At 32.6% G+C, this 21,679-nt stretch overlaps 2 protein-coding genes across 3 annotated transcripts; one reads left to right on the top strand and one right to left on the bottom strand.

Moving 5' to 3' along the window:
* Nucleotides 1–853: 853 nt before the first annotated feature.
* LOC144563231 (uncharacterized) lies at nt 854–4,387 on the bottom strand. 2 transcript variants are annotated; one of them, XM_078312670.1, is made up of 5 exons: nt 4,180–4,387; nt 3,395–3,729; nt 2,693–2,788; nt 1,610–1,669; nt 854–1,242 (listed from the first exon to the last, which is right to left on the bottom strand). In XM_078312670.1, exons 1-5 carry the CDS (start codon nt 4,286–4,288, stop codon nt 1,027–1,029), a joined length of 816 nt encoding a protein of 271 aa, XP_078168796.1. In that variant the 5' UTR covers nt 4,289–4,387; the 3' UTR covers nt 854–1,026. The 2 variants fall into 2 exon arrangements, with proteins under 2 accessions (XP_078168796.1, XP_078168797.1); XM_078312671.1 differs by lacking the exon at nt 2,693–2,788 and having other exon boundaries at nt 4,180–4,352.
* A 1,133-nt stretch (nt 4,388–5,520) lies between these two features.
* Nucleotides 5,521–7,382, top strand: LOC144562903 (MYB-like transcription factor EOBII). The gene is made up of 3 exons (XM_078312258.1): nt 5,521–5,723; nt 5,800–5,929; nt 6,694–7,382. The coding sequence occupies exons 1-3, from the start codon at nt 5,573–5,575 to the stop codon at nt 7,025–7,027; spliced, it is 615 nt and encodes a 204-aa protein (XP_078168384.1). The 5' UTR covers nt 5,521–5,572; the 3' UTR covers nt 7,028–7,382.
* Nucleotides 7,383–21,679: the final 14,297 nt, after the last annotated feature.

Here is a 21,679-nt window from a genome sequence, read left to right as displayed (position 1 = left end):
TTTATATTTATATAATTGAATTAATATTATAATTAAAATAATAAAATATATATAATAGGCGTATCGTGTCGGAGGTTTTTAAAAATTATCGTGTTGTTGTGTCCGTGTTGTATCCGACACGATACCCGTACCCGTATCCATGCAACATAGGTTTTCCCCAATCACTTATTTCCTTTTCTGACAGATACTTTTTTTTCCTTGAATAAATTCTAGTCTATGAAATTTCTCAAGGCATTTGCCTTCTTTCTTTTCTTCTCCAATATGATTTTTATGCCAATCTCTAGTTCTTCTCATATACTCCTATATGATCTTTTATGCCACAACGTCTAATTCTTCTTCACATATACCGTAACTTTAATTTCTAGTTATTTCAATATCTTGAGATGAAGGAAATTCATTCCACCATTTTGGAACAAGCTTATAGGTTCCTCATCTTGTAACCACAATTTATCTATTCTATATATATGGGATTGATATTGAGATCCATTGTTATTAGGCAAAATCAGAGATCCAAAAGATGATAAGTCATTTAACATGAAATTAGTGAACTTCCTATCCCAATTTAAAGACCCAGGAATCCATCTAGCAAGGCAAAATATGTGCCCATTTGGCTACCTCCTCTGATGAAGTCCATACTAAAAAGTTTATTCAAAAAATGCCAAAACACGTTTTGTCCTTGTAAAATATTTACCCAACTAAAAGTTCACAACAACATTTCAATTACAAATTCCACAAGTTAATGTTGTACCTTTCAAATTTATGAAAATTGAAATTAAGTTTCATTTTGTATGCGATCAAGCACGCATGCTTTTATGTGGGTTGTGGCGAATAAGCACCTCACTGGAGCAACAAGGACAGCAAGTACTTCAACCTTCATAACATGGGGAAAAAAACAATGTGCTATATCCAAAGAGTACTGACATACGACTAAAAGAAAGTTACAGAAAGTTGTAACAACAAAAATTCGTATTATTACAAAAGATAGTATTGCGCACATCATGCAATAGCAAAGTTAAACTATCTATATCATGATTTTTGGATAGGCTGGACATCAAGGACAGCATCATCAATACCAGCTTGATCATCATACGTATTATACTCGTAATCCCGGTGATGATCCTCCATGTCCTTACCGAAAATAAACGGCTTCGTGCCCATGCTGGTAAAAGGCATCAGCCCAAATGCACGTGCGGTTTTGATCTCTCTAGCCACCCTTCTCTGGGCCTTAGCACTGATCCTAGTCTGTTCAAATGAAGACCAAGGGGAGAAGTGAAAATGACTATATGGTTGGAAATTTAATGTCAAGAATTTATCTGAATAGTACAAATACCTAATGGAGATTTAATCAAATGATTAACAAGATGTCCTAATAAGAACATCGACACCCATCTTTTTTCTAGAATTTAATCCCTAGCAGAGTGTGCTAGAATTTTAAGAAAGTATAGAAATAATTAAAAGCTGCTTATCTTGAATAAACAAATCCCTACATGAGTGTAACCAAGTGGAAGAAAGAACCAAAACTAATATATACAACAGTGAGAACTTTACTGCTCTCTTTTCTTTTCTGTACTGCTGAATAATCAAGGGGATAAAGCTTCTGTAACAGTACCTGACTTCTTTTAATAATGATGCCGGCTTCAGTAACGAAATTGGCCAAGAATCTGACATTCTGCATCAAAAGAATTTGAGTTATCAGGCATACATCATAAATACATTTTCAGATGATACAACAAAAAAGAATTTTTTGTAGTTTTTCACAAAAATGTGTATTTTTAACAATGATATGGTGAGATAAATATGAACTGTCCCAAAATACTCCTAAACTGTATGCCGTAATTAAATCATAAAAACACAACTCTAATTTCACGAACATAGCCAGCGTCTCCTGTTTTCTTTTACTTATTTGTTGCCAGCATGTTTCAACACCTTTTATCCCAGAAAAAAAAAGAAAGAACATCCCCCCATCCAAGCACCTCTGCAAACAGATCTAAAGTACTCTCCCTTGCAATTGCACGACCTTGTCTCTCTCCTATTCTCACCATGGCAGCCCACCACCCCTACTGTGTGTATGTGTGCGAGTAACAAAGAGAGAGGAGTGGTGGTTGGGGGGGGGGGGGGGGTCAGGGCACACCTCCAGCACTGCAACCGCCAATAGCGGTAAGGGTTTTTCAATTTTCGGTCAAGGTTTCTAGAAAAAAATTCTCTGAGCTCGACACTTTCCCTTCTAATTGGAAGAAGAAGCAGGTATTATCTTGGTTTATCCAAGCCCTTTTTCTAAGGCATTATGACAAGATATATTGTGAGCATATGCAATTTGTAGTTTTTTCAGGTTTTGATCTTTTAAGGTATTTTGGCAAACAGGTTGTGAGCATGTCTTACTTTTGACAGCTACCATATTGTGTAATGTTTCAATGTTAGATCCTGAGCATTTTGTTGAGTATTTCTTCCTTGAAGCATTCGAGGGAACATATGATATATAAATATAACAGATGGTCTATCATTTATTAATGATGTGTTTTTTTATTAAATCTTCTTATCATGTTTCCACTAGTCCTTTTGCATATGACAACTTGGTTGTCTACAGGTCAAACTGATTTATAGCAGCAACGAGTAGGATTGGAAGAATTAAAATCACTTAGATCTCTGTTCCTCTTTTTATTTTTAATTCAGAAGAGAGAGAGAGAGTAATCACCCTGAAATCAGCTTTTTTCAAAACCTCTTCAGTAGTTGTTTGAAATTCATGTCTCTGGGGTGGCGGTCTACCGGCAGGTTTAGTAAGATCAAGATCCTAGCCAATTAACAAGAGAGAACAAAATCAATGATTGAATCCAAAATGCTCAATTAGACTAAATATTTTCAGGTAAGCATAAAGCAGCTCCAATATATCAATGAAAAATAAAATAACAAAGAAGCATAATGAATATAGAATTATTTGTGGCATTTGTTGCATCATAACACGAAACCATTTTCAAAGTTTTGGAACATATATAGAAGGCCATTATTTAAGGGATAGGTTGTATCGATGACAAACTTATGACAACAGAACAGCTGATTCATAGCTTATCAACATCAAAATTCAAAAACATACATTGGTCATCCGTGAATCAATCTGAAACATTAAGGGCTTAGTTCCACCAGCTTGATTGGTAACCAAACAATCTAAACTTTGAACCACATTATATACATAGTCTGTCTAAATGATAAACGACATATCTACCATTTTAGTCCATTTCAAAAAAAAAAATTGAAATTGGTTGTCACCATTGCGAATATATCCCCTCCAACTTTTAATGGTACTTTTCATTTTCATTCAAAAGAGTGAGAAACCCAAATCACAATTACTCGCAGACAAAAACTGTTATGCTGAAATAAAACAACACAATTAAATTCTTACCTTGATAGTATAAGTGTCGCCCGGTCTGAAAGTAACATCAGGTCTGAAGGCATAATCCTCCTCGTATACCTCATCATTATGTTTAAAGAACCCCTGGCCAACTCTACTAAGCAACTCATCTACTTCATCTTTTTCCGAATCATCACCCATCACCTCTTCATATTCAGAATCGTCACCTCTACTAGACTGCATCTCCGCGTTGGCTCTCGTGAAAGACCTCTCAATCCTGTCGAGCTTTCTGAAGAAGGGGTCACTACTCCCACCTCCATTCATATCGCCGAATAAGCGCTTCTCGAAATCGTCCGTGCTATCGGTGGGGTTATCATTTCCCCCATCTATTGCAATGTTAATTGAAAATTATCAATACACAACTTATGAATCAGACTATTCCATCCTATTTTATAATACCACACTGATGCCTATTCCCAAATACAGAATAGCACGTGACATCTTATGAGGTTATAGATCTACATGAGCAATACTCATTCAACCTTTCCAGTTTTCATTATACAAGTAAAAATGATGTCCACCCCCACCCCCACCCCCACCCCCCCCCCCCCCCCCCCCCCCCCCCCAAAACACACACACAACCTACTTGCCACAATAGGGGAAAAAGCTGAAGAAAAAATAATAGCACATTATATACTTAAACCTATATCAAGATAAACACATAGCATTATAAAAACAAAAAAGCTCATCAGTGATCACAATATCACATGAGCTCTGTGTGTGTGTGTGAGAGAGAGAGCGAGAGAGAGAGAGAGGGAGAGAGGGAGAGACCAGACCAGCTTGGAACCGGCGTACGAAGACCGAGGTGGAAGGCGGAGTTGAAGAGAGAGCACGGAGAAGACGACCGCGGTGTAAGAGGACTTGCCTCAAAATTTCTCTCCCCATGGCGCTTTCCTATCTCCGATCGCGGCCGCCAGAGAGAACAGGAGAGGTCACAGACATTCAATTGGGTACCCAAGTTTTGTAACGGGCAAAATCCTAGCCATCCATTTGATTAACGGCTCAGATGTAGTTCATCTGCCCCAGCCCAGATGAAACTAGCCGAAACTTTCCTTTGTAAAGATAGATTGAATCGAGAAATCTTGGGTAAAGATCTTAACAGAGTAGTTTTGACTTAATGCAGCTCACAGACTATATAATTAAACCAGCATTGCATACAGTTTCTGCTCTGCATGAAGCTAAAATTACTCTGTTAAAATCTTTACGCGAAATCATGGGTAGCTCTTGAGGAATTCACGGAAAGATCCGGCCCATTATTTAAAACGGGCCTAAGGTACCCATGTCCATTTTACATCTGGGTCCATTAACACTGGGCCTTTATGCATTAATCTTAATTTTTATTATAATATTACACCTAAGCCCATTGCAATTTTATCTTGAAATCATGATATTAAGAAATGTATTGAATTTTTTCCATGATTTAACAACAATAAGGCCTGTTCGGTAGATACATGGGATTGGAAATGGGTATGAGATATGGGCCAAAATGAACTATATGTTTCTGGTACCGTGAGAAAAAAAAAATACAGTTAAACAGTAACGCGGCCGATAGGTGTACAAGGAATGCTGACTATACTATTAGGTTTGGCAAAAGTTAAAGTTCACTTTGAAATCATGCACTTTCACAAAAAATTGCAGTGCAAGCCAACATTTGAATTAAGCATTGTTAAATTTTCTCTAAGAAACAAGAAATTTGTATAACACCACAAGAGTAAACAAATTACTATTGCCCAAGGTAAGCCAAAAGAAATTGCTATTTTCGGGGATATCGTTATTACCGATGGAAATATTTGCAATGATACCGATGGTGTTAATTATTTTACCATCGCGGGTACTCACAGATTGTTGTAGTATATACACAAAAATTGACAACCAAAACCATATTTTTTTATGGTTGAATCGTAGGATTTAATTTATGTGTTAATTGATTTTGTTTTACAGTAAAAATTGACCGGTATTGATACGGATTCCGGTTGATTTTTGACCGTAACCAAAACGGTACCAAAATGAGCACAACCATTCCTGATTATATGACTCTCAAAGGCTGGGAACCATGCATGTTCTCTCTATAAGAACCCTACCTATACATCCCATGTCCACTCCAAATCTCATTTCTCTCTCTCTATCTCTCTCACTTTCTCTCTCTAGACTAGGTTGCTGCATGGAGACATGGAGCAAGGAAATAACAGCAACAACAACATCCACAGCCAGGAACCAGAGGTTAGAAAGGGGCCATGGACCATGGAAGAAGACATCATCCTTTTCAACTACGTCTCGACACATGGCGATGGCAACTGGAATAATGTTGCTCGTGCTGCTGGTAATTTCTTATTCTTTGATTTGTGTGATTGACATCTAATACTAACGTACGTACATACTGGTACTATTCTCTGAAGGTCTCAATCGAACCGGGAAGAGCTGTCGGCTGAGATGGCTGAACTATCTGAGACCAGATGTTCGCCGAGGAAATATCACTCAAGAGGAGCAGATGCTAATCATGGATCTCCATTCCAGATGGGGCAATAGGTACTGTTTCTATTTGCTTCAAGCACTGGAAAATAAATTGTAACAACTAAACTCTACAAGTTATTTTTTTTATGTTCAAGTCCTAATATTGAAAAATACTTTAATTTCTAGATGTAAGAGAATCATGAAAAATTAAGTTGCTTAGATAAAATATCAAAGAATTTACTTTGCTGAGAATTATGCATCAGTGTACTGTGATGAGAAATCTATATTTAAATTGTATGCAATGAATTGCTGATGGGACACAACAGACAGCAGATATCATGATAGCCACTTGAATTCGAATTACCGACAGTACCGTCAAAGAGAATCTATTAGAATTAGTAGATCCAGACCGTTCTTTTAACCTGGCACGAATCTTAAAGGGAACCCTACATCTTCAATAGGCACCGGATTGAGTTAGGCCCGACTGAGAGTAAATCTCGGCCGGAAAGTTGTGGGCCCCACTTTACAATACCTGAGAGGATACTTGTTCATAGGCGCTTACCGTTTTAGCAGAACTAATTTGAAAAAATTAAAAGTTCGATCACTATATGGATATTTTGCAAGTGTTGTTCTTTTTGTCATGCTACTAGGACTATTCAAAATTTAAGAAGTTTCTGTGTTATTTTATGAATGTTTTGCAAATTAGTTATAATTGTTCATCTTCTTAGAGAACTATAAATATATATGACATCCTACTAAAACTGTTTGCACCACCACCTGATAACAAAAGTTTTTTCTTCCTGTATGATACACATCATGTTTTTTTTTTTTTCATCTAGGTGGTCAAAAATTGCAAAGCACCTTCCCGGGAGGACCGACAACGAGATAAAGAACTTCTGGAGGACCAGAATGCAAAAGAAAGTAAAGCAGGGAGAGAGCTCAGACAACAACTGTCATCTTGACGCTCTACTTCTAGCCGATGAAACTAGCACAAGTAGTACGAGCCATACGACAAGCTCAGAGCAGAATTACGGTAATTTGTCGGTCAATCCCAATCAACATGCCGCGAGTTTGGATGGTGCAATAATTCCTTCTCAATTTACAGCAGAATCGAATTATAATTTTTGGAACTTCGACGAATTCTGGCCGGACCAATCTCTCAACGGAGATTAACATGTGCCGTTCAAATTAAACCACCTCTATATATTTTCTTCACATATATGTTTCCTATGGTTGAAGTGGAGCTAATGGAGCTGCTCACCAGTTATATTTCATACAACCATACACAAGAAATGGTTCAAGCTTATTAATTCTTGTTAAAGAAATGCTCGGCTGCTAGCTACTGTGTTTAACTTAATTACTATTATATGATAGCTTATTTGATTAATTTCCATTTAGTAAAATGATTTTCTTTTTTTTTTCCTTTCAATACACTAGATTGAAATATCATGAGTTTGAATTTAAGCCAATTAATGTATCATGCGTTGGCTAATTAATTAATTATCAAGGAATATGAAAGCTTGTGGATATTATTATTTCCTTGCTGCAATAAACAAGTGGCTTTAAATATTGTTCTTGATTTCTTGTCCTTCATAGAATCTTCTTATATTTTGTGTCATAATACTTTTTTTGGGTTTACGTATCAAAATATTATAATCACATATAGATATGAAAATTTCTAAAACAGTACGTAGCTCTTATGAAAAAGATTGTTGACATTAATTTTCATTGAAAACATAACGAAAATTCAATACAAAAATGTGAACAGATGAATGAAACTTAAATGAAACTGTTGAAATTTTATTCCATTCTCTATTTGCAAGGACATGGCCGCAAAATGATATCTACAATTGCACCGACAAGGAATAGTTGTATTGTTCCTTTCTTTTCTCATTCAAAATTGAGAATTTTGGCATAGCATGTGCATGCAAGAGTAGATCCAATTGACGGTTTTCAAGTCGTTCATCAAAAGTGCTTGTTTCTTGATCCATATATAAGTATTGATATTCTTTTTGGAGGCGTTTGGATTGTCAAAAATAGCATTAATTGGGTTAGCATTGTTCTTGAATTAGTGGTTATTTTTCTTTACTAGTCTACGTTTGAATCACTCTAAGAATATAACTATTTTTGGAGTTAGCGTTATTTTTGCTAACTCATTCAAACAATGGAATAGCGCTAACCCCAAGCTAGCGCTATTCTTGCTATTTCCGAAATTGCATCCAAAAAATAAAAAATAAAAAATTCTAAAAAATTGCTCCATGTGTCTTTTTATATGAATATTTATGTAACTGCAACCTCTCACACTGATTTTTTATGGTCCAGAATTTTCTTAAAAAAAGTGATTTTAAGAAACCTCTCACACTGATTTTTTATGGTTCACGACTTTCTTAAACAAAAAAAAAAAGTGATTTTAAAAAAGAGAAATGTTCCTGTACCCTGAGCCACCAAACCCGAGCCCGTTCCCGAACTGGTTTAACTGGGTTTAACCGTCCGCTAATAACGGTAATTTATTAATTTGTCATTAATTAACGCATCGATGTTTTAACGCATTGCTATTTTACATTTATTGCTTTAAATGTTAGCTTTGCACGGTTTTGTCTTGCGCTTTAATTTCGTTGACAGTCTGTTAGGAGGAGTTGTAATCACTAATCCCCGAGCTAGTTCCCCAGCTTATTAACAGTCATGTAATCATTAATTAACTACTTACTTGAACGTATTTTAAAGTACTTTAAAGTACAATTTAAACCCAGTTAGCTCGGGGAAGCGATGGGGGATTGGTTCTAATTTTAATTATGCAAATTAACAGCTTTTGATATTTAATAACTAAACATACAGTCTCCATTTTGAACAAGTAATCCATTAAATGAAGATTTTTCAATGTTTGTAAACACGGGTTTATATTCTTTAAAATGTGTTTGTAAACACAGGTTTATATGTTTGTAATACAGATTTTTTAATTTTTGTAAACACAGGTTTATATGTTTTAAAATGAGTTTGTAAACACAGGTTTATATGTTTGTAACAAATTTTTCAATGTTTGTAAACACAGGTTTATATGCTTTAAAATGTGTTTGTAAACACAGATTTATATGCATAAATTTTCATTGCTTTGTTTATGTTGTTTTCTTGCCAATATATATTGGTTTACTTGTTTTACACACAGGTTTATATGCTTTAAAATGTGTTTGAAGAATAAGCTTTAAAATGTGTTTGTAAACACAGGTTTATATGTTTGTAAACACAGATTTTTCAATGTTTGTAAACACAGGTTTATATGCTTTAAAATGTGTTTGTAAACACAGGTTTATATGCACAAATTTTCAATGCTTTGTTTATGTTGTTTGCTTGCCAGTACATATTGGTTTACATACTTTACTTGTTCACATGTACTGTTCCTGGTACATTCTGCACAAATGAAGAAAATTTGTGCTGGGGGACGCCCTCGGGAATTAGTACAAATTTAGAGGTGTAAATTTCGTGCTCGGGGACGCGCTTGGAGATTGGTTCCAGTTTAAATATGTAAATTTTTGCTCGGGGACGAATTCGGAGATTCGTTTTTGTTTTTAAAAATGAAAATTTAACTCATTTACAATGAAAGTTAAACACTTGAACGTAGTAGATTAAACGCTTTCTTTTATATGTTTAAATTATACAATTGTTTCGCTACATTTGGCGGTGTTTTTGTTAAATTTGTTTAACAGAGCATTTTTCTCTTCATGCAGCGAAATTCTATACAATAAAGAAAGATTGGTACTGTTATTGCGCTATATGAAGTAAAACCTGATCTTTTTGTCGCCAATATTCTAGAAGGTTGGGGGACCCGCACGGTTACTTTGTTTGGGGTACAATTATCAACTTCCTTTAAAAAATTCCAAAAAATAGTAAAAAAATTGTAAAATTTTGTCTCCAAGTACAATTTAATATGGCGATCAACTTGAATGGTTCGGATCGATATTTTGAACTTTGAAATTGAAGATATAGACGAGAAGTAAAACACTCGACTTCGCAAAGTACCATTGCCCAACTCTCTCTCTCTCTCTATAATATGTGTGTGTGTTTAATTCTAATTGAATCTTTCTTAATGTCACACTGTCAAGGCCATTTTGATAATTATGTGGTCTTTTGCTTATGTTATGATCTTAATGGGGAGCTGATTTACCTTGATTTTTAATTTTTTTACAATTAATATTTGAGTATTAACGTATGAGCTCAAGTAAATTTCTATTGGTAATAATTTATTGTGAGCGCTAGTAATTAAATTGAAATACTTCTGCAAATAAAAATAACAAAAATGATATTTTCTCTAAGATAGGATTGGATTTTGATGAAAACATAAGCTGATTATGTTATATTTTATTTATTAATGACATCATAGACGATGCTTATGAAAATAAAATAAAATAAATTGTAGTTATGTTCTTTATTAAAAGCGGAACTAAAAAAATTAGATTAAAGAGACTGAAATGAAAATGCAAGAATGTATAATATGTGATAAATGAAATTTGAATTTAAATCTCTATAATTACGATGTGAAACTCTAACCACTAATTAAGCTACTAAGTACAAATTTGATATTTTAATTTACATGAAGATCCGCCTCTTGTTCTCTGTAATTTATAAATGATGAACTTGATACAATTTTAAAACAGATTGGTCATCAATGATCATTAACGACTAAAGATATAATTTAATTAGTAAATGATCGGTGAAGAATGATTTTGAAAATGTACCAAATTTTATGCATAGTTTATTAAAATAATAAAGAATATTGAGGAGGGTTAAAATGCACCCTCCATTTTGTGCTCCTAACGTGCATCCTCTCCTCATATCTTTATTTTCAAAGTTCAAATAGTCGATTCGAACCTTCCAACGTGTTCTTCATATTAGAATGTGTTTCGAGACCAAATTTTACATTTTTTGAAATTTGTTTACTATTTTTTCAAAATTTTTGAAAATCATCACTTTGCTGAATTTTTTTTATTATTGTTTAGTTTAATCAAAAATTCTGAAAAAAAATAGCAAAAAATTTTAAAAAAATGTAAAATTTGGTCTCCAAGGACATTTTAATATAAAGAACACATTGGAAGGTTCGAATCGACTATTTGAACTTTAAAAATGAATATATGAGGGGAGGATGCACATTAGGAGCACAAAAAGATAGTGCATTTTAACCCTCCTCAAGAATATTTATTCTTTCAATGAATTTATAAAAAAAAATGTGTACTCAACTTTTACAACCCAAGAATCAAATCTTAATCCCTATTGAAAATCTAGGTTAGGAAATTTCCTTCGAAAATTAGAACAACTCTAACAAAAAAATTAAATTTTTTTTTATTCATATATATCATCGTGTCTATTTTTGCATTCATCGAATGAAAGTATCTAAATTCCAGCAACTCAAATGAACTTTTAAATAACTGTTAACCACCTTTTAAAAATTAAAGTCTCTAAAATTTATAACTCTCACATTCATGAAATTTATTTTAGAGTTTCTATTACGTCACGTCAACAATAAATTAAAAAGAATAAATAATTTGAGCCAATTATTTGGTCAGTGTTGAGTATATAAATAATTTTTTAATAAGAAACTTTTATGCATAGTTTCTAAATAAGAAACTCTCTCGCATATTTGAAACTGAATTAAAACTGTCACATTAGATTAAAAAATTTCAAAATACCAAGGATGTAGATGCTCTAAGTTTTACTAATTAACCATCTAAACTTAATTCCTTTCAATGTTTTAAAGTAGGTCATTAATATCAATACAAAGATAAATTTTATTTTTCAACTTCAAATAATTTGAAATTGATTTGAAGTATATTATCATGCTTTTCAAAAGTGATTTCATTGCCAATGATTGCATCTTGAAAATTAAATTTATATTGTTCAATAAGAAAGTATTGCCAAGTTTATTTCTGCAGGGTTAAATATATAGAACAGAAGTAATTTTGTTGAATAGCTCATTTACTTTATAAAATAAAAATTCCTGCAACTTGATGCAAAATGAGGAATATTAAGATACCCTTATAGATAATAAAATAACTAAAATCTCTTATAAACTTTAATAAAATATATTTTTTTTGTTTTTCCAACATAAAATATTTAGTCATTGCTGGGTGTTCACGAGCTGGCTCGTCACGGCTGTGTCCAGCTTGAACTCGTTACGAGTTGGCTCGTCTGAGTCACGAGCGAGATGATTTTAGAGGTCCGAGCTGAAATTTCAGCTTGAAATTGTCACGAGCCTGACCAGACTCGCTGAATCTGGCTGGATCTTGTTTTAAGAAGAAAATAAGTTATACAAATCTTTTGGACCGAGCTGATCAGTATACAATGCACACACATTTATACAAATTCACAAATTGATGCCTAGCCGAGCTAGCTCGCGAGCTGGCAAACTAACTAGGTCTCAACTTGAATTCATTAATTCTGAATCGAGTAAGCTTTTAACTAGGGAATCAAATGTAAGTCACGATCGAGGCACGAGCTACTAGTTTTTTAAAACCCCTAATTGCCAGAGTATATTTTGAGATTTACAGCGGTGGGTATGAATTAGTTATGGAGAAATGAATTAAGAGAACGTAGAAAACGTGTAGAAAAGAAAAAGCAATTCCGGCATTTCATGAGTGATGTCTCCTAGGCCGAACATATCACATATCAAATAAAGTGCTCTCTTGGAAATCCATTTAAGGCATACCGAATGAGGCACTTTTTAAATTACTCAGTTATTGAGCCCAATCTAAGGTTAATGGTGGATTTATGTGACATGGGCCTAACTACTGTAGACATGATCTTATGTAACTTCAACTACAATAGGAACATGTACAACAAATTCTAAATTAAGAAATAATTCATCAAGGTTTATAATTTCAAAATAGTTTGTTACTAGTTTTACAGCAACAAATGATGTATCAAAAATACTAATATTATTATAGAATAAATAAAAATTACTTATTTTTCTCAAATAAAATAGAAATAAATAACTTTTGTTTGTATTGTTTGTACAATTTAGGAATAAGATATTATTCCAGAATTTTTTATTTATACCCTTTCAAAAAAATAAAAAACCAAAAGATGGGGCCGCTAAGCTAATCTGCGGCTCCATCTTTGAGGGGTCGCAGATTGGCTTTTGGAAGTCCCTCAAAATCTAAATATATTTAATATTACAGTGTATTTTTGGACTTTTTTTTTAATTATGGTATAAATAAAAATTTCGGATATTATTCAGATATCACTTTTTTTACTATGATTATGAATCAGTACATGATCAAGAAAACTATATTACCTGCTTACATCAGATAGTTCTAACATATATAAATTAAGATAGCTTTGTATTGTATTAATATTTATGTTGTGCAAATTTCAAAACAATTCTTCAATAAGAGCAAGAGGGAACTGGTGAGCTTGATTGACTTACTGGATTTTAAAAAATGCTCTTCAAATTATATAAATTTAAAATTTCATTTAAATAATTCTCAAAATGTTTCTCTAAGTTGACAACTGATATTTTTTTTTTTTACTTCTGCCGTTGCCTTTCTATAAAAAACTAATGATATAAAATCAATAATTACTAAATCTTTATATATATTATTATTTAAAATCTGAGATTTTTGTTTCTTCTATTATTGATAAAGTAGAAAAAAAACAAAAAGTAAAGTCTGTAACATCAAAGCTCAACTATTTTTATGTAAGTGTGTTTAATACGGTTCACAATAGTTTGAATAGATATAATTTTTCTATTGTTGATAAAGTAGAAAAAACAAAAAGTAAAGTCTATAACATCAAAGTTCATCTACATAGAAGTAAGTGTATTTAATACGGTTCACAATAGTTTGAATAGATATAATTTTATTGTTATTTTATGCGGAATATGTTAAATTCTTCTAGAAATGAAATTGAGAAGGTCATAATCCGTAATGATCATTATGGGTCACGATTAACTTTATCCAATCCATTTATACTTAAAGATATGACTAAAACATGAGTGAGTCTATGGTACTATGCATATTACGATTTGGCACTGTGCTACGGCTCTATATTCGAGTTTTCAAATCCTAACGGTCGATCCGAACCGTTCATTTTGTTCTCCATATTAATATGTGTTTGAAGACCAAATTTTACATTTTTTTTAAATTTTTTTACTATTTTTTTAGATTTATTGAAAATCACTGTTTTTGGATGGTCCAGAATTTTCAGATCAAGTGATTTTCTAAATATCTAAAAAAATAGTAAAATTTTTTTAAAAAATGTAAAATTTGGTCTCCAAACACATATTAATATGGAGAACAAGATGAACGGTTCAGATCGACCATTAGGATTTGAAAACTCGAATATAGAGCCGTAGCACGGTAACAACCCGTGATATGCATAGTACCATAGACTCACTCCTAAAACATAATTATTTGTACACATCAGTAGTAATATAATGTACCTTTCTTTTAGTAAAGTTGGAGGTCAAGCCACCTAACTATTTTAATATTTACAAGAGATCTTCATCCGAATTTCGAACCTACGACTTTCTGCACGAAAATCTTTATCTTTATCACTAAACCAATGGATGATTCTCGTTGTATAATGAACCCTTATCTAACAAGAAGGAAGTTTGATTCTCACCTCTAGCATCTTTTTCACTTTTCAAATTCTCTTATAACAACTTATTTAATAATGAAAATACTTGTAAAAAATTACACCGGTTAGATAGGACCAATTTATTGAAATCTGAGTATGAAATTGACATTTCTAACATCTTTCAATAATATTGAAACTTAGTTATTTTTAATAGTTTTTGAAAATAATTATTGATATAACGCAATAATTAAGCTTAAACTTCAAAAGGACGCACTTATACTAAAAACAAACTACAATTCTTCCTCTGAGATATAGAAGATTTCATATTTTTTATTATTTTTATCTCTTTATTTCAACGGTTCAATTTTCATTGTTTTTTTTAATCACAAACAGGGACTTCACATTTTTTTTAGATTATTTGTAAAAAAAAAAAAACATTTTGTTATTATTCCCATTATATCAAACGGTTAAAGTTCTTGCCACAAAAGATCCGAAACATGAGAGATGGCAACACAGTGACTACTGACTAGACCGACCGGCGAATTCTCATCCTCTGAGATATCTCATTTTTTGCGTGACTTTCTGGAAAATCTCAACTGTTCAAAGACGTTCTGCACAAATCTCAAAGCTCAAACAATGCTGGCCCCTGAGCTATCGCCGAGTAGGCACCGACACGCAGGTCACGCAAAATATGAGTTATCTCAGGGGATGCGCACTCCCGACCGGCCTAAGTCTCCATGTGCAATAGTTCAATTAACTAACTGGATAATGGGGACCACCAAAATTCTTTCTTGCTTTCAGAACTTAATCTATCATGATATTGACATCAGTAATAAAAATCAGAGAAACCCATGAACAAAAACTATGTTCTTTGATTGGAAGGTTTTTTTTTTTTTTTTTTTTTTTTTTGCAAAGAATGGTTGGGACCACCAGAAGCTGATCTCATCTCCAAAGCCCAATTTAATATATGATTGAAACATTACTACCACTTATGGCTTTCATTAGCAACAAGCAAAGAAATGCACATGGTCCAGCTTTTCAAGCATCTTTTTAAGCAAAAACCTCAGTTATTCTTTATAAGAATTTTCATGCAAATGATATATCATTAATTGAAGTAAGGGATGATATTAATTATAAAAGAGAGCTAAAGCAATGGTTTAAAGCAGACTATCCGTGCATGTTCTCTCAGCTTCTACCAAAATATCTTGGCGTAAATAAACTTGTGCCCATATCATATCATAGGAAAATATCATGGCGTATATATCAAATATCTAATTAAGATGTTAGATATTTGCTTAAAATTTTGCTTTGACGTTATATCTTTAATCTATATTTATAATCATTTAAAAAAAAAACTTTCACTGTAAAAATGGAACAATATTCGTGAGGCTAAAAAAATACTATTGTCAAGGGTACACTGACAGAAACTTGTTATTTATGAGCGTGTCGGTATTACCAACAAGAGTATCTGCGACGATACTGTAAAAAAAAAATCAATTTTACCTTCGCATACATTGTCTCATTCTTATAGTATTTTTCATTCCGTCAATTAAAATACTATAATTGACGAACTTCACAAGTTTTCTTAGAATACTACAGTATAATTTTATTTAATAAATGGACAAATAAAATTAAGTACTTACAGAAATTATAAAATATAAAGACAGAACTGTTAATTTTCAATTTATAGGGATGACTTAAATACACTTAATTAACACCTAATCTGCCCTTGCAGATCGACACGTGGACCCTACAACGCTTCTTTCAGAACATCATATTATTTTCACTAAAAATATTTAACACGTAATCAGCCCTTGCAGATCGCCCATTGCAGATTGACACGTAGACCCTTGCACATCGACACGTAGACCCTACAACGCTTCTTTCACTAAAAAAAAAAACAAAATAGTTCCATAATAGAATTTTATTACGGTGAAATATACATGATTAAAATAATGAAAAAAAATAACCGTTGATAGTTCAGTACTTCAGTGGTCAAATAAATTATTCTGATTTAAAACATTTGATATGTGTTTCTCACAATATATCTCCATTTTTCAAATTTCATATCCGTTAGCATCTTGTACAAGCTTTCAATTGAAAGAACCAGTGTTATCAGAACCGGACCGGACCGATGGTTTAACCGAAAAAAACCGGAACCGGTCACCTGTCCGGTTCGGTTCTGTTTAAAGATCGCTTAAGCATCTAACTCGTTAAAAACCCACTTAACCGGCTGGGGTTTTATAAAACCGCCGATAAAAACCGATGTTAAACCCCGGTTCAATACTGTTTTCATAAATCTAGCCAATATCGCGACTCTCTCAGATTGTAAAATTTTCTTCCTTTTTCTCAAATCGCCAAAGATGAAAACCGCCTGGAAATTGGATCTCCTTCCCCCTACAACCTCCCAATTCTCATTTTGGCCATGTTCTTCAATATTGCTCATCTATTTATGTGTATTTCACGGTGGCACAAGTAGCTTGAAAGTTGAAACGAAATCGCAAAAGAAGTTGTCTACATCCTATATTGTAAGTAATCTCATTCAATTAATAAATTTAAATCTGTAAAGTACGTGAAAAGGTTGAATTATTTAGTAAACTTTATTGAATTGATGCATGCATGTTAAGTGTTTGATGAAATGCTCAAATGAAAATAGAATTTTAGATGAGAGCAATGGGGTTGCCAATGATTGCTCAAATGAAAAACCGAAGTTAAAAAATCAGTAAATTATTGTTTGTTTGCTTGTTTAAGTACTTCTCGATGTTTTTTTTATCTATCTTACTGTTTGGTAGTTCCAAGTTGATACATGAAGCACTAACAATGTCATTTATGTGTAGAAGGATTAAAACAAAGATCAAACATGTGTACTCGAGTTGATCCATTTAAATTTTGCAACTTGGTGGTCTCAACATACATTTCAAACAAAATGAGAATTGGAATATACTAAATATTGGTACAATAAGCTAACAGCATAAATGAATCCCCTCAATTCGCATTAACACAAGTCAGGTGTCTTATGTAATTATCAGAAAGTATAAAAGAAGAAAAGGTATATATCTGGCGCCAGCATGTACTGTCTTTTGTGTCACATATTTGAATACTGGAAACCAAAGTGGGATGGCAATGGAATAATAGAAGGGTCAGAAGAAGGAAGCTACTGGTAAATAAGGGATGAAGGAAATGAAAAATTGAGGGTTTTCTAGATTTACTGGTAAACGAAACATGTTTCTCAGTTTTTGTGGTAAACGAAACATGATTCCTAATGTTTCTCATTTTTGTGGTAAAAAACATGTTTCTCAGTTTTCCAGATTCCTAATGTGTATGATATTTTGATCTCTGATTTTTGAAATGAATTACAGAGATGACTCTTTATTTTATTTTTCCTTTTTCTGTTTTTTAGCTGTACTGGTAATTTTCTTGGTTGCCTTCTACTGATTTCTGTTAGAAAAGCCAAACTGAGGGGCCTAGATGCAAATATTCCTTTTATGGCTTGGACCCCTTGTCAGGGCTCTTATAGGCACCGGGAAATGGGACCCCTTGTCAGGCCTATATGCATGTTACTAGGAAAAATTTTGTATCCATATAAATTGTTGTTGCTTTAGAAAAAAAAACGACGGTTGGACCGGACGACCCGACGGTCGGACCAACGAACCGTTGACCCGAAGATTTATCGGGTCAATGTCCGGTCCGGTTCTGATAACATTGGAAAGAACTACTGTCTGACCTAAATAACAAAACTATATATCTCCATATGCACCGGGTTTGTTATCAAACAATAAGATACAACATCTAATTTTATTAGCAATTAGGCCCATAAAATTTATTTTAATTCTAATTTTATTGTGGGTTTCAAAGAATATTTTCCAAACATCATCATTTTAATAATTTTGGAAAGGCCCAACAAAGCCCAATCAAATAGTGCATTCGGCCTAGTATGGATATTAAAAAAATATTAGCCCACCAAAGTCCAATATAATTGATGTAACGTCCATTATTAGTAGCCGCCTACTTACAAATGTTTTGTTCTGAAATATATGCTATTAAAAAACCACAATGAAGAAGAATCTGTGGTAACCTTCACCCTTGCATAGAGGAAACAGCTTGAACTATACTAAGTTCTAAACCCAACATTTGATGAAGCATTTAAACCTTGCCTCTTAACCAAGTACTGACTAATTATCCTTCCTTTGATCACACTCCAAGAACACCAAACCATCATTTAATCCCTCCAAAGACCAGACAATTGTAGCCCAAAACAAAAACCACAAGGAAAAAAAAAAGCCAACCATGTCAGATTCAATTCAACAACAACCCTTTGTGACCAACCCTGAGAAAATAGTAGCCCAAAACGCCACGACCAATTCGAACAACTCGTACACGCCAGTATTCATCGTACTCGCCATCATTCTTGTTGTGTCAGTCATCTCATGCATTATTGGTCGGTTCTGCTCAAAGCAGTACCTCCGACCGAGGCGAAGGAAAGACCATGTTGCGTACAATATGGAGAATGGCATGCACATGGGGAAAATAGAGGCACGAGTTGGGCAAGCAAGAGAGGAAGCAGCTAACCCGAATAACAATGCCATCGTTGTTGCGGTTTTAGATGCTAAGTCAGAACCAAAAACGACTAACATCCCCAGTATCTTTTCTGGGTACTAGATGGCTCAATATAACTCGAATCTGACCCGACCGGATTGATACGATCGATCAAGACGGTCAAATGGCCGGATTTCGTGCATGTATATGCAAAAAAGAAAATGTTTTTTCTTTGTTTTCTTTTTCATTTCTAGATGATGTGTGTACTTTTTGTTGTTCTTTATCTGATCAACATTTATATATATGGATATAGTTATTTATTCCGAATGAATAAACCAACAAGTTAATTTGTAGCTAATTAATTAATTAAAGAGAAGAAAATGTGTAGCTCAATTGTAACATTTCTATGTATTATGTGCCCTTGCACAAATTTTGAATTATATATTATTTATGGACTTGGAGTTAACTGTACAAATGGAATATCTATTAAAAAAAATTAATATCATGATGCCCTATAAATATAATGAGACTAGTCATGTTTGATTTTTTTTTTTTAATAGAACTAAATTTAAATATTTCAATGAAAAAAGTTGGTATAATTTTGTTTTTATGAAAAATAAATCGGTGCAGGTAAAAAAATATTTGCTCCACTACATGTATAGTAAGTATGGTAAATTGTCTCCACCAATTCTATGAATCGGTGGAGCTGTTTTTCATAAAATTCAAGTCCATCTTACTTATTTCGTTTAAATATTTAAATTTGATTCTTATTTAAAAAAGAAATCGTTATGTTTCATCGTATATATATATCAAGTGACTTGAAATTTGACAATACTAATTAATTCAACACGAAACCATACTTAAATTGCATGATATCGGATTGTTAGGTTAATTGAAATATCCAATAACATGTTAAAATTTACTTTTAAATTTTCAATTTTACTTGATTTTAAAAAATATATTATTAAAATTGTCAAGACAATCATTGTCAAGCAATTCAAGTCTACATACATACATATTATAATACTAGTATCGTGCCCGTGCGTTGCAACGGGAATATTATTATAGTGAGTAGAATATAAAGAGACATTTTTGTTTGACATTCACACAAAATTAAAAATATATATATTTAAATGAAAATAGAAGACACAAATGAGAAAAAATAGATATTCAAATAATAAATAACAATAAAAAACAACAATAAATAAAAAAAAGAATCAAATATAATATGAAAAAAATTCTTGAAGTATCATTCGATTTAATATCTAATTTTCACAAACAAGACATGTTATTAAACGATTTAGAGGAGAAATAATATGTAAATAAAAAAATTAAGAAAAATATGATTAAATGATTAAAATAATGATTTTCTCTGCATATATATTCAGATTGAAAATATATGATTGTTTCCATTAGCACAATATACGTTATTCATCTATTCACAAAGATACAGTAGGCCTAAACAAAATACGGAAAGATATGATAGTTTCCAATTTCATTGTCGAAACTATGGAGGAAGAGGAGAAATAAAATAGAGGAAACATAGAAATAAGGAAATAATTTAATTGCAACAATTGGAGATAGTTGTAAAAAAAAAATAAGGAAATGAATCGCTAGGGATATATTCAATTTTAATAGTGACAAATCATGTAGCAGTTTTTGTAGTGAATTTGTTTTTAACTAAATTTAGACTTCTACACATAAAATAGATGTATTTAATCAAAAAAAGATAGATTATGCGATTGAAGGGCTGATATTCAATTTGAAAACTCATCTTTCAATCTCAGCCGTTGACGAATCAGAACAACTACATGTATAATATAAGAATGGAGCACCACTTGTTTTGTACTTATGGTTGAAAGCTAAAACTTGGCGTTTAATTTGCCATCAAATTTCTAGGCGTATGGAGATCTTCTTTAAATTTTGTATGATGTGATATTTCAAGGTTTAGAGGGGCATGCATGAAATTTTTCACACCAAGTAGTTTCTGTCTCAGAATATGTTCTTCGCTTGCATCTTCTTTCCACATCCATTTTGGCAATTTTTTTAATCCATATTTAATGTCAATATACGATAAATAAACAATACTTTTCATATCAAATTTTTTTACAGAACTATATAATATACCTGCCAAAAATTGATCTAACGATTCGGATAGATTCATCCTCAAATTTTTTTTTGTTGAACTTTTTTAAACAGAAAATGTACTGGATTTTTTTCTAAAATAATAGCTGAGATTTTTATTGAAACAGAAAGAGTCGCTGGAATTTTTCAGAAACATAATTAGTGTTGGAATTTTTTGTAAACATAATAATATACTTTGGAACCGAAAAAAAAAATTGGTTCCAAAGTTTGAATCCATTTTTTTTTTCAAAAATCAGGTACTCCCCTTTATTATTTAGGAATAATTTATTCAAATAAAAAAACTCCCGAACTGGTGCGTTGTGGACCCCATGGTTGAGTCTAATAATTTACATACTGTGTGTTAATTGGGCTTTGCTTTCATGACAATTGCAAATTCTGGGCCTATCCAATTGGGCTTTTTTTCTAGTAATGCCACGACTTGGGCCGGCTAAGGTTGTACTATGGTCTCAAAAAATTAATGAAACCTAACTAAAACAGCTCAAAATTTACCCAAAGTTGTCGAAATTTTTTTATAATCCATGACTAAAAAAAAAAAATGAAATCAAAAGAATTGAAATACTATTACGGTCCGAACTTTTT

The sequence above is a fragment of the Carex rostrata genome, chromosome 12, assembly GCF_964058835.1.
Source record: "Carex rostrata chromosome 12, lpCarRost1.2, whole genome shotgun sequence".
Lineage (NCBI taxonomy): Eukaryota > Viridiplantae > Streptophyta > Magnoliopsida > Poales > Cyperaceae > Carex > Carex rostrata.
Note: the sequence above shows the minus strand (reverse complement) of the source record. Positions and strands in the feature narration are given on the sequence as shown.